Source organism: Danio rerio, chromosome 19 (genome assembly GCF_049306965.1).
Source record: "Danio rerio strain Tuebingen ecotype United States chromosome 19, GRCz12tu, whole genome shotgun sequence".
Taxonomy (NCBI): Eukaryota; Metazoa; Chordata; class Actinopteri; order Cypriniformes; family Danionidae; genus Danio; species Danio rerio.
In genome coordinates, this window is record NC_133194.1 from 44,288,331 (window position 1) to 44,300,798 (window position 12,468).

Below are 12,468 nucleotides of genomic sequence, written 5' to 3' on the forward strand. Positions count from 1 at the left end.
GTTATACATTAAAATAAGTACTTTGCTAGCATTTAACATGGTTGAATTAGGAAATAAACTGCAATCAACTATACAGAAGAAGTCAGTTCAAGTTCTGATTCAGTTCAATTTAATGCAGTATCAGTGGCATTCAAACCGGATTTAGCTATAATTGTTTATATCCAGAATATTTCTGCCAATTGATGGATTATTTTTCACAAGTTTGAACATAATTATAACCCCATTTCTGCATATTTATTTGATGGATTATGAGTTCATATTTAGTTAGTTACTTACTTACTTTAGATACTTTATTAATCCCAAAGGAAAATAAGCCGTCCAATAGCATCCAGTACACTACCTGACAAAAGTCTTGTTGTTGATCCCAGTTATAAGAGCAACAAATAATAGCTTGACTTCTAGTTGATCATTTGGAAAAGTGGCAGAAGGTTGATTTTTCTGATGAATCATCTGCTGAACTGCATCCCAATCATCACACATACTGCAGAAGACCAACTGGAACCTGCATGGACCCACGATTCTTATAGAAATCAGTCAAGTTTGGTGAAGGAAAAATCAAGGTTTGGTGTTACATTCAGTATGGGGGTGTGCAAGAGATCTGCAAAGTGGATGGCAGCATCAACACCCTGAGGTATCAAGACATTTGTGCCGCCCATTACATTACAAACCACGGGAGAGGGCAAATTCTTCAGCAGGATAGCGCTCCTCATACTTCAGCCTCCAAATTAAAGTTACTTAAAGCAAAGAAAGTCAAGGTGCTCCAGAATTGGCCAGCCCAGTCACCAGACATGAACGTTATTGAGCATATCTGGAGTAAGATGGAGGAGGCATTGAAGATGAATCCAAAGAATCTTGAACTCTGGGAGTCCTGCAAGAACGCTTTCTTCACCATTCCAGATGACTTTATTAATAAGTGATTTGAGTCACTGCAGAGATGTATGGATGCAGTCCTCCAAGCTCATGGGAGTCAAACACAATATCCATTCTTTTTCCACTGCAGCATGACTTTATATTCTATACTGGACATTATTTCTTCTAAGTGACAAGATTTTTGTCTAAGCAAAGTCAGACTTCACTGTCCTAATTAAATCATTAAAAATAAAGGCATGATCATATTTTATTTTAGTAAAGTAAACGTAAACTTCTGATACCAAATGATCAACTAGAAGACAAGTTATTATTTGTTGTTCCTAAAACTTGGATAGGCGACAAGACTTTTGTCAGGTAGGGTAAATATAAAAACCTAGACGCATAAAAACACACAGGACGAATAGGGGGAGAGTGGAAAAAATAAGTCGTTTTTAACACAGTCCAAGCTGTCAGGAGTTGAAAGTACTGAATAATTGTATGATAAATGAACTCTCAGTCTCTTCATGTCTGTTTGCTTGTGTGTGTGTGTGTGTGTGTGTGTGTGTGTGTGTGTGTGTCTGTTTGCGTGTGTGTGTGTGTGTGTGTGTGTGTGTGTGTGTGTGTGTGTGTGTGTGTGTGTGTGTGTGTGTCAAATTTGGATGTCTAAAATACATTTCAGAATGAATTAACAATGAGCTCAATAATAACACTACTGTTTTGCTGCATCTGGTTTATTGCACAGTGTAAATTAAGTTTGCATCATTGACTTTGATTTACTGTTTAAAAACTATGAAACAATCTATTAAATAAATAGCTACACAAACATGTAACTTCTTCTTGTGTTCTGAATCTTCTTTTTTCTCTCTCAGGTTTGTGTAATGGATCAGAGCTGGCTTTCCTCATAGAGCCCAGTGATGTGATCGCTGTCCGGGACAGGCCTTTGATGCTTGACTGCAGGGTGGAAGGCGAAGGTCCCATCACAGTGACGTGGCACAAAAACGGAGCACCGCTACTCGCTGGCATTGGCAGTCGGGTTAAGATCCTGTCCAACGGCACGCTCCTGATCCGCAGCTTCCAAAAGAGACGGGATGGCGATGCAACCGATGCTGGAGAATATTACTGCGCTGCACAGAACCACTACGGCATGCTGGTCAGCCGTAAGGCCCGTGTGCAGCTCGCATGTGAGTGACCCATCAGAAATATAATCACATTGAAACTCGCATGGTTTGGCCACTTTTAGATGAACACTCCACTTTTTTTTTTTGACTTGAGTTTCACTATTATACAAACCATTTTGATTATATCCGGGTCTGGCAGAAGCACTTTTAGCTTAGCTTAGCATAGATCATTGCATTGGATTAGACCATTAGCATCTCAAAAAATTAGCAGTTATAAAATGACCCTAGCGGCACGGTGGCTCAGCGGTTTGCACTGTCGCCTCACAGCAAGAAGGTCACTGGTTCGAGTCCAGGCTGGGTCAGTTGGCATTTCTGTGTGGAGTTTGCATGTTCTCCCCATGTTTGCGTGGGTTTCCTCTGGGTGCTCCGATTTCCCCCACAGTCCAAAGACATGCGCTATAAGTGAATTGGGTAAACAGAGTTGGCCTTAGTGTATGAGTGCATGTGTGAATGCGAGTGTGTTTGGGTGTTTCCCCGTACTGGGTTGCAGCTGGAAGACCATCCGCTGCATAAAACTTAAGCCAGAATAGTTGATGGTTCATTCCGCTGTGGGGACCTCTAATAAATAAGGGACTAAGCTAAAGGAAAATCAATGAATCAGAATGAGCCTATTTTCAAAAAAGTGGACTCTGCCTTTATAGCACTGCTGATGAACATAATAAGTAATCAGTTTGAGCATATTTTCCTAAATGACTCATTACATTAGAAACAGCAAACCTTTTTTGTATCAAATGTTCTAATATGTTATATTTAAGTATGCAAATGAGTTATTATTTCTATAAATATGCACACATTTGTATATATTACTAGCACAACTTTTCCAGCATATTTTTTTACACAGCGGATGCCCTTCCATCTGCGGAAATTGGGAAACACCCATACACATTCATTCACACTCATTTAATTTAGTTTATTCAGTTCACCTATACTGCATGTCTTTGGTTTGTTGGGGAAACCGGAGCAACAGGAGGAAACCCACAAAAACAGGGAGAACATGCAAACTCCACACAGAAATGCCAACTAACCCAGTGATGCTTCAACCAGTGACCTTCTTGCTGTGAGGCGACAGCATTACCCACAGCGCTACCGTGCCACCCTACAAAAGAAACATTTAAACTGATTTGTTGTTGGTTGATTCAAAGATGATTCCTGATTTACAAAATATTTTTAATTTAAGTGGTTGTAAATTTATTTGGATTGAGTTTAAACAAACGAAAAAAATAAGTTGAACATTACTAAATTTTATTTGTGTGTTTAAATTTAAGAGAATTATTCGCCCCCCTTTGATTTTTTTTTCTTTTTTAAATATTTTTTAACATGTCAATGAAATTTTTACAGTATGTCTGATAATACTTTTTCTTCTGGAGAAAGGCTTATTTGTTTTATTTTGGCTAGAATAAAGGCAGTTTGTAAGTTTTTTAAACACCATTTTAAGGTCAATATTATTAGCCCCTTTAGGTTATATAATTTTTTCAATAGTCTACAGAACAAAACATCGCTACAAAATAACTTGCCTAATTAACCTCACCTGCCTAGTTAACTTAATTAACCTAGTTAAGCCTTTAAATGTCTCTTTAAGTGTCTTGAAAAATATCTAGTAAAATGTTATTTACTGTCATCATGGCAAAGATAAAATAAATCAGTTATTAGAGATGAGTTATTAAAACTATTATGTTTAGAAATGCGTTGAAAAAACCTTCTCTCCGAAAAACAGAAATTGGGAAAAAATGAACAGGGGGGGTAATAATTCAGGGCTGCTAAGAATTCTAACTTAAACTGTATGCTGGAAAAGTTGGCGGTTCATTCCGCTGTGGTGACCCCAGATTATTAAAGGGACTAAGTCGAAAAGAAAAAATGATAAATTGTTTGCATTAATTTTGCAGACATCATTTTATTTCAGTGTAGATTAGATGTAAAGCCACAAAGCCTGAAATCTCCAAATTGACCTGCAGTGTCTCTACTTAGTGCGAAATTCAGCAGAGTCCACTTGTGACTCTCTCAGTCTTAGCTTTTCCTCTTTTCTTCCTCATCTTCTCCCTTTGGTCCTATAAAGCAGTAGGGTGGGTGATAATCCTGCAGAATTATGGTTGTCACTACATGCTTCCTCAGAAGGTGCGATGTTACCATGGCGATGAACTCTCCTTGGGAGTCCCTTCTTCCAAAACCCCTAACTATTGATTATATGAATGACCAGGCCATTTAGACCACACAATGCTCTGGACAGCGCAGTCAACATCCCCAGTGGAAAAAAGCAACATTTTGAATGACAACATCAAGTTATCATAGTATATTAGAAACAGATGTTGTTGTTGTTGTTGTTGTTGTTGTTGTTGTTGTTGTTGTTGTTGTTGTTATTATAGCGCATGGAATTCACAATCATTAAAGATTATAATCTACACTGTTTCTTTAGTAATGTCTAGAAAACAAGTTTCCTTTTTTTATTATCGTCATCAGAAGAAATCAAACACACAATATATATATATATATATATATAAAAGTATATGTTTGGAATTTACCAATGCTGACTAAAATAGTGGCTAAATATAGCTAAGTTGAATTAAAAACGTTTAATATTGTGATGAATGCATAAAGAAATCAATGTGTTTTTTCAGTATCTTTTATATGGGAAGAAAAGGAAGTCAAGCTGCATTTGTTTAATCATTTGTACACTTAAAAATAATATCGTAAAATATATTGCAGCTTATAAAACTTGTTAAAAAGTGATCAAAAACACAATTTTTTTATTTAATGGCAATTACTTTAGTTTTCAATGTCTCATTATCATTCAGAAATAATTAAAATATGCTGATTTACAGCGCAAGAAACGTTACTTTTTATGTTCATTGCAAGAATTTGAGATTTTAAAAGTTTTTCCTTAATTAATAAATCAAAATGAACAAAGAACTGCTTTTATTTTAAATAAAACATCACACGATAACCCTCTTATCTCTACATTTGGTCAATATTCATGCAATCAACTTATATTACTTTTAAGAAAAACCGAAAGCTGTGTTTATTCAATTCAAATATTGTGTGAAATATGAACAAATCCGAGCATTGGGTAAACTGTTTTACATTAGTTCTCTATGTCCCACAGCTCTTCCCAAATTTCACACTCACCCGGAGTCAATGTCAGTAGATGATGGAGGCGTTGCACGTTTCCAGTGTCAGGTCAATGGTATTCCTGAAGCCAGCATCACTTGGGAGAAGGACCATGTTGTGCTTGGTACATCTGATGACAGGTACTGTAACTACAGATCTTACAGTCATTTTCATTGAGTAACTTCACATTCAAGAATCTGTCAAGGACTTTCCAGGTCCATTATCTTCAAATTTAAGGACTTTATATGGAAACAAAGATTAAAGATTAAGGGTCTCATAATGCAATTCAATTGCATAAATACATGGGAAAAAATAAAACACGAATCACAAAATACAGAAAACTGCTAATTTATAGATTTTTTAACAGGGTATGGAAATATTGACCACTTGAAAATTCTCATTTTCTCTGGATTTACTACTTAAAAAAACCTCTCTCATTATTCTGACATTTAGCAAATGTAAATCATTTAGGTGATCCTAACGGACCAAAAATAGTAAATGTTTAGTATGATTTACCATCAGACATGTAAAAAAAAATGGTTATGCTCTTTTTTTAGTGTGTATGTAAACTTCTGGTTTCAACTGTATTTAAGGTAAATTAAGCAACCTAGTGAGCCGAGGCCACAATATGTCAGCGAATTAACAAGGTAGCAGACCAGCAGAAAAATTATAGTTTTTATTTCAGAAAAATTCTTGCACAAAAAACTATTGTGCACTTTCAAGGATAAGTATCGATGTGTGTTTATTAAGCCGTATTTTTCATTTTCTTCTTCACCTTCACAGGTACACACTTCTCCCAATGGGCATCCTGCAGATTACAGGAGTCAAAAAAGCAGATGCTGGCATCTACCGCTGCGTTGCCAGCAATATCGCCAACACCCGCTACAGCCACGAAGCCCATCTGAACGTAACCGGTCAGTACACATTCTTGATCTGGCAAACGTGTGCATAACCTTAAACATCAACTCTGCTCATCCAGTGCTAAATTTCATATTGATTCTGTGGTGAAAGCTAATATCTTGAAATGTCATGGTGTCAAATGTTATCTTTATATTAGTGATCTGTGTTTTAGCTCTGTTTGTTTGTCTTTCTATTCTCAGGAGGAGTTCCTCGCACCTATAAGGAGCCAGTCATCCTGTCCGGCCCACAAAACCTCACCATCACTGTCCATCAGACCGCCATCCTGGAGTGCATCGCCACCGGGAACCCTCGTCCCATTGTGTCTTGGAGTAGACTTGGTAGGAATACCTTTATAATAATACCTTACTGTAACTCGGGTATACTTGGTGTTCACAACGATCTATGATTAGTGTATGTGATATGATTACTGGGCATGTGTGTTTTTACCGTAAATTTTACGGATTTATTTTTTACAGTGTTGGACCGTGCGAGTAGACTTTAAACTTTAGCCATTTGACTTGTTCTGAACTCCTCATAACTTTGTTTTGATAATTCATCAGATGGCAGATCCATTGGAGTGGAGGGCATTCAAGTGCTTGGCACTGGTAACCTGATGATCTCGGATGTCTCTCTTCAACACTCTGGAGTGTATGTGTGCGCTGCCAACCGGCCTGGCACAAGGATGAGGCGTACCGCACTGGGCAGGCTGGTAGTCCAAGGTAAGACTGCTGGATTACCACTGATATCTAAAGAAATGATTTTGTGCGATAACTGCCACAATTACTTTTAATAACTCAAATGAACAAACATTACGATAAGAGAGCACTTAGTTCAACAGAACTGGTATTGTTATGTGTGCTGGTAAGTATGACAGCAAACTTGTGACCAGAAGAAAATAACACAGGAATAAAACATGGAAATTCAATATTAAAACTGTCCATAAAACAGAACATAAACACGAAGCACTGCTGGCCTATTACACACTCTCAGAAATAAAGGTACACGAGCTGTCACTGGGGTGGTACCTTTTCAAAAGGTACACATTTGTACTTGAATTTGGGTCCAAATTGGTACCTCAAAAGTATATACAGTTGAAGTCAGAATTATTAGCCCCCCCTGTTTATTTTTTTCTCCAATTTCTGTTTAACGGAGAAAAGATTTTTTTTCAGCACATTTGTAAACATAATAGTTTTAATAACTCATCTCTAAAAACTGATTTATTTTATCTTTGCCATGATGACAGTACATAATAATTGATTAGATGTTTTTTCAAGATATATCAGGTTAATAATTAACTAGGGGCTAATAATTTTGTCCTCAAAATGTAAAAAAAAAAAAACTGCTTTTATTCTATGGTAAAAAAAAAAGACTTTCTCCAGAAGGAAAAATAATATGAGACGTACTCTGGAAATTTCTTTGCTCTGTTAAATATCTTTTGGGAAATATTTAAAAAATAAAAAAAGTACAGGGGGCATTTCTAATAATTTTGACTTCAACTGTATTTGTACCTACAAATTTTACAAGGAACACATTTGTACTTATTAGGTACTAATATGTAACCTTTAGGTAATAATATGGACTTTTTAGGTACAAATCTGTACCACCCCAGTGACAGATCACGTACCTTTATTTTTGAGAGTGTATCAAAAAAAAGATCATTTAGAGCGTCTTGTTATATACAGTAGTGTTCAAGGGTTTAGGTAGGGTTTTAAAAATATTTTGTCACAAGTTTCTTGCGGTCAGTATTTGATCAGAAATACAGTAAAATAAGCATTTTTGTAAAATGTTATTATGATTTGTTTTTTACTTTAATATAGATTTTTTTAATTGCAATGTTACACGTCAGTCTGCAGAGGGATTTGATCCTTCGTAAAATCATGTCCTTGTGATGCATTTATTTGTTATCAGTCTTGAAAGAATTTAATATTTTTTTGGAAAAAATATTTTAAGTGGATTCTCTATTTAATAGAAAGTTCAAATCAACAGCATTTATCCAAGAATGAAAGAATTAAATAAAACAATATATGCAGTTGGATTCAGAATTATCAGCCCCCTTCTTAAAAATGTAATTCTTTTATTTTTTTCCCCCAATTTCTGTTTAACGCAGAGAAGATTTTCTCTACACATTTCTCAAAACATAATATTTTTAATAACTCATTTCTAATAACTGATTTATTTATCTTTGCCATGATAGTACATAATATTTGACTAGATATTTTTCAAGATACTAGTATTCAGCTTAAAGTGACATTTAAAGGCTTTACTAGGTTAATTAGTGTAATTAGGCAAGTCATTGTATAACGATGGTTTGTTCTGTAGCTAATTGAAAAAATATTGCTTAAGAGGGCTAATAATATTGAGCTTAAAATGGTTCGAAAAAATAAAAACTGCTTTTATTCTAGCCAAAATAAAACAAATAAGTCTTACTCCAGAAGAAAAATATTATAGGAAATAATGTGAAAAATTCCTTTCACTGTGCGTAGAAAAATATTCACAGGAGACCAAATAATTTACCTTTCATCTAAAATTTAAAAAAAAAATTTTGTAACATTATAAATATCACTTTTGATCAATTTAATTCATTAAATAAAAGTGCACCGAAATAAATATTAAATATTGAATCCGGAAAAATGTTTCAGTGTTTCACAAATAGCTCATATAATATCTGACCTCACACTGCTTAATCCTGATCTGTTGTGACAGTAGTTCACACAGCTCCACTATTACAGTAATTCTCTGATTTGCACACTTCACTGAACACAACAATGGAAGCCTATCACATTGTGTGTGCATTTGTTTGTGTTTACATGAGGGTATGAAGTATCGCTCGGGTGCTGTGATGACCAGACGTCAAGCAGAATTGGTTTTGAACATGACCTATAGAAGCTGACCGGTCAGCACAGCAAGAGAAGTCAATATCCAGACCCTCCCTTCTCGCACCCTTTGCCCTCTCTAGCTTTCTCTTTTTTTTTTTGGGTTGGTGTGAGACCATGACTAGCATAATGGTAATGAAGGCCTGCTGGTGCTGTCCAGCTGGGTTTGAGAGGAATAGCTTGGGTAATGAAGTCAGCTGTTGGGAAATATCCCCCTTCAACACCCCAATGACACTGCTCATCCATCATTCTGCTACTGTCTGTACATTCAACCTGATCATATATCCCTGAGGTATATATATATATGCTTCTTTCATTGGCTATCTTCAAAGAGGTTGCGCACTGGGGGTGTTTAGGAAAGAACAAGATGAGAACAAAACAAAACATCCATGAGAGGTCATAAACCTGAACATGAGACTAAACCTACACGACCAAGAGTCTGATGTTTGGCGTAATCAATGCACATTCAGTATCTGCTGGGATAATGCAGATTATGGGCTTGTGTTTTTCACTTTATGCATCCGTGCATTTGTTAAACTGTTGTTGTGAATTGCACCCAGGTGTGCTTTCTCTGTCTTGTGTCCCAAATGTCCAGCTTAAGCCTGATCAATCAATAGTCAACCCCTATCAGTCTTTTTACAACCGAATTGGCAGCGAAGCCATTCGGGAGAGGTAATCTTGAATGCATTGATTTATTTATTGATCTAGTTTTTTTTTGTGTGTGTGTAAGATGAGAACAAAGAGATTAGGTTAGGTTATTTCTCCACAACAGAAACCCAAAGGATTCCCAACAAAGCCTCGTTTTGTCATTCAGATCAAGTGAAGCAAAGTGAAGCAAAGTAAAACTTTGGGTGATGAGGCAGAAGCTAAATTCAGGAATTGATCAAGAATATGTTTTTGTAATTAACACTTAAGGTTCAGTTATTTTCTACAATAAGATTGTTAATATTTGTAAATGTATGCTATATATATATATATATATATATATATATATATATATATATATATATATATATATATATATATATATATATATATATATATATATATATACTGGACAAACCCAATGTTGGGTTAATTTTTTAATTCAATAAACTAAAGTTTTTTTTTTTAACCCAAGCATTGGCTTTGTCCATATTTCACACTGCAGTGTAAAAACTGCTTAACATTTAGTTTTCGTTGTCAGGACTGACAGTAAACTGGAATTTTGGAATATTATTAATCTTCTTTCAGGTATTGTTAATAAACACACTCTAAAATGATGGGTTATTTCAACCCAAATTGGGTAAAATACACCTAAAAATGACATTTGCTGTTTGTTCAAACTACTTATTTAAATAGAGCTGAGAATAGAGCTTTTTTGTGGACAACTTGATTGTTTTATGTTCAGTTCACTTTAATTGACTAAAACTAATAAGTTAACTTAATTCCTTCATGTTGTCCCAACATAAACCGATGGAGTGGAACCCAGCATTTTTTATAGTGCATGTTTATTTAAGTTTGGACCTATAAATCGAATAAACAAATAACCCATCGCTTAAGTTATTTCGCCAAAATAGAAAGCCTTGCTTTGTCATTCAGATCAAGTGAAGCAAAGTGAAACTTTGGGTAAGAGGCAGAAGCTAAATTCAGGAATTGATCAAGAATTAGTTTTTTGTTATTAACACTTAAGGTTAAGTTATTTTATGCAATGAGATTGTTAATATTTGTAAATGTACGCTCTAAAAAAATTGCTGGACAATCGCAAAGAGTGGGTTAACATTTTTTTTTTTTCAATGAAAATTAAGTTTTATAACCCAAGTGTTGGGTCTGTCCATATTTGACAGTTAAAACAACCCAACAGCATTCTGGTTGTCTTGACTGACATTGAACTTTTGTTTTGGACATTTGCTAATCTTCATTCAGGTATTGTGAATAAATACACTCTAAAAGATGGGTTGTTTCGACCCAAACTGGGTAAAATACACAAAAAATGTCATTTGCTGTTTTTAAATTGAGCTGAAACAACACAAGAGTGTTTTAGGGGAAAACTTGATTGTTTTATGGCCAATTCACTTAAATTGGTTAAAATTAATAAGTTAACTTGATTCCTTTATGTTGTCCCAACACAAATCAGGGGGGGGGGGGGGGCATTTTTTAATGTGCATGAACAAACCTAAATGTTTAGTTAAATGTGGTCCTATAAATTACATTAAAAATAACCCTTCAGAGGGTTTTGTCCACATTTTATCCAAAATTGGGTTGATAAAACCACCAGCATTTTTGTTGTGCATGGATTGTGTTAATCTTGTCAAGTTAATATTAAAAAATAAGTTGTTATACACTACTGTACACCACTTTTTAAGGTTTGAGTTCACCCTAATACTATAATTCATCTATGATGCATTGAACTGATAAAAAGTGCCAGTACAAAATGTATAAAAACTTTCTGCTTATCAAAGTATCACACACAGATGCAGTTTTACACTAAGATGTTTTCAATATTGATAATAAGATGCATTATGATAATCAAATCAGTATGCTATAATCATCAAGTACCACTAAAAACTGGAATATTTATGCTGAATGTTTTAAATCCTTTATAATACATACAAAATGAACATTATTGTAGATGAATGAATGCTGCTATAGTATTGGTAAATGTGAGGTGATAATCCCAAATGCATCCTAATGTTAATGCATTGAACTTATAGCAAGGTGTAATTCTACTGTTGATTTAAATGTGCTGTTTTTCAATTGTATGAACAAGTGTAGAAGCAGCTGAAAGCTCTGTCTGCCAGTTATAAAGGAAAACAACAGAATGTCAGTCAAGTTCAATACTGAGGGCTGTGATTCTGTCAGGTTATGCTCCTTGACTGTGGATGTGAGGTTTTCACACAGTCATGATGAAGGTTGAGACAGATGCTGAGCCAGGATTTCGGACAATAGAGAACAAAGGGCCAGATAGACAGGCAATGAGCAGTTTTCCTAGTATGTATGTTTTAGGAGGGGTGAGAAATCCCCTCTCACCTCTGCCCTCTCATTTCTCACCTTTGACATTGGCCTAGGAAGCTTTTAAGGGGAGAGTAAGCAGAAGGGGCGGAGTCTTCTGTGACAGACAGGTGATGAGGCGGAGGGGGAGGGACTAGCAGAATGGTTGGTCTTCAGTGGCCCCTCCCCCAGTGTTTCCATAACGATATGAGGGCAGTTGTTCTTGCCCCAGCTGGCGGTCAGGCAGAGGGTGACGAAGTTCAAGAGGGGGGGTTATATGGCTATATATTACAGCTTTGTGTTGAGGGGAAACCCTTCCTTTATTTTCACCCTGGGCTGTTTTTAATATGACAAATTATTCTGGCATCTGCTTCAGCTGAAGGGTTTGCCTTAAGTAGAAGTTACAATTTAACTACATTTGTGTAAAAATGTATGCAGGTGCTGAAATATCTCTTTATATTGGATGATGGAGCTTAGAAATCTATTTATTTATTTATTTTAATTATAAGTTCAGTCTTTAGTCATGCAGATTCACAAGGAATAAAAATATAGCAAAAAAAGACGGTTATCACATGTAGTTGTAAAGCTAATTAAAT

General features: G+C 35.5%; 2 protein-coding genes across 2 annotated transcripts in view; one reads left to right on the forward strand and one right to left on the reverse strand.

Moving 5' to 3' along the window:
- The window catches only part of trioa (trio Rho guanine nucleotide exchange factor a), a 784,286-nt gene that overhangs the window by 228,698 nt on the left and 543,120 nt on the right, over window positions 1-12,468 (reverse strand). The window lies entirely within an intron of this gene.
- Window positions 1-12,468, forward strand: part of si:ch211-57n23.4 — a 52,732-nt gene that overhangs the window by 15,881 nt on the left and 24,383 nt on the right. The window contains exons 2-6 of the mRNA XM_009294370.5: window positions 1,719-2,030; window positions 5,125-5,269; window positions 5,913-6,043; window positions 6,230-6,367; window positions 6,590-6,748. Coding sequence (XP_009292645.2) covers window positions 1,719-2,030; window positions 5,125-5,269; window positions 5,913-6,043; window positions 6,230-6,367; window positions 6,590-6,748 — 885 coding nt within the window. The remainder of the gene's footprint in view (window positions 1-1,718; window positions 2,031-5,124; window positions 5,270-5,912; window positions 6,044-6,229; window positions 6,368-6,589; window positions 6,749-12,468) is intronic.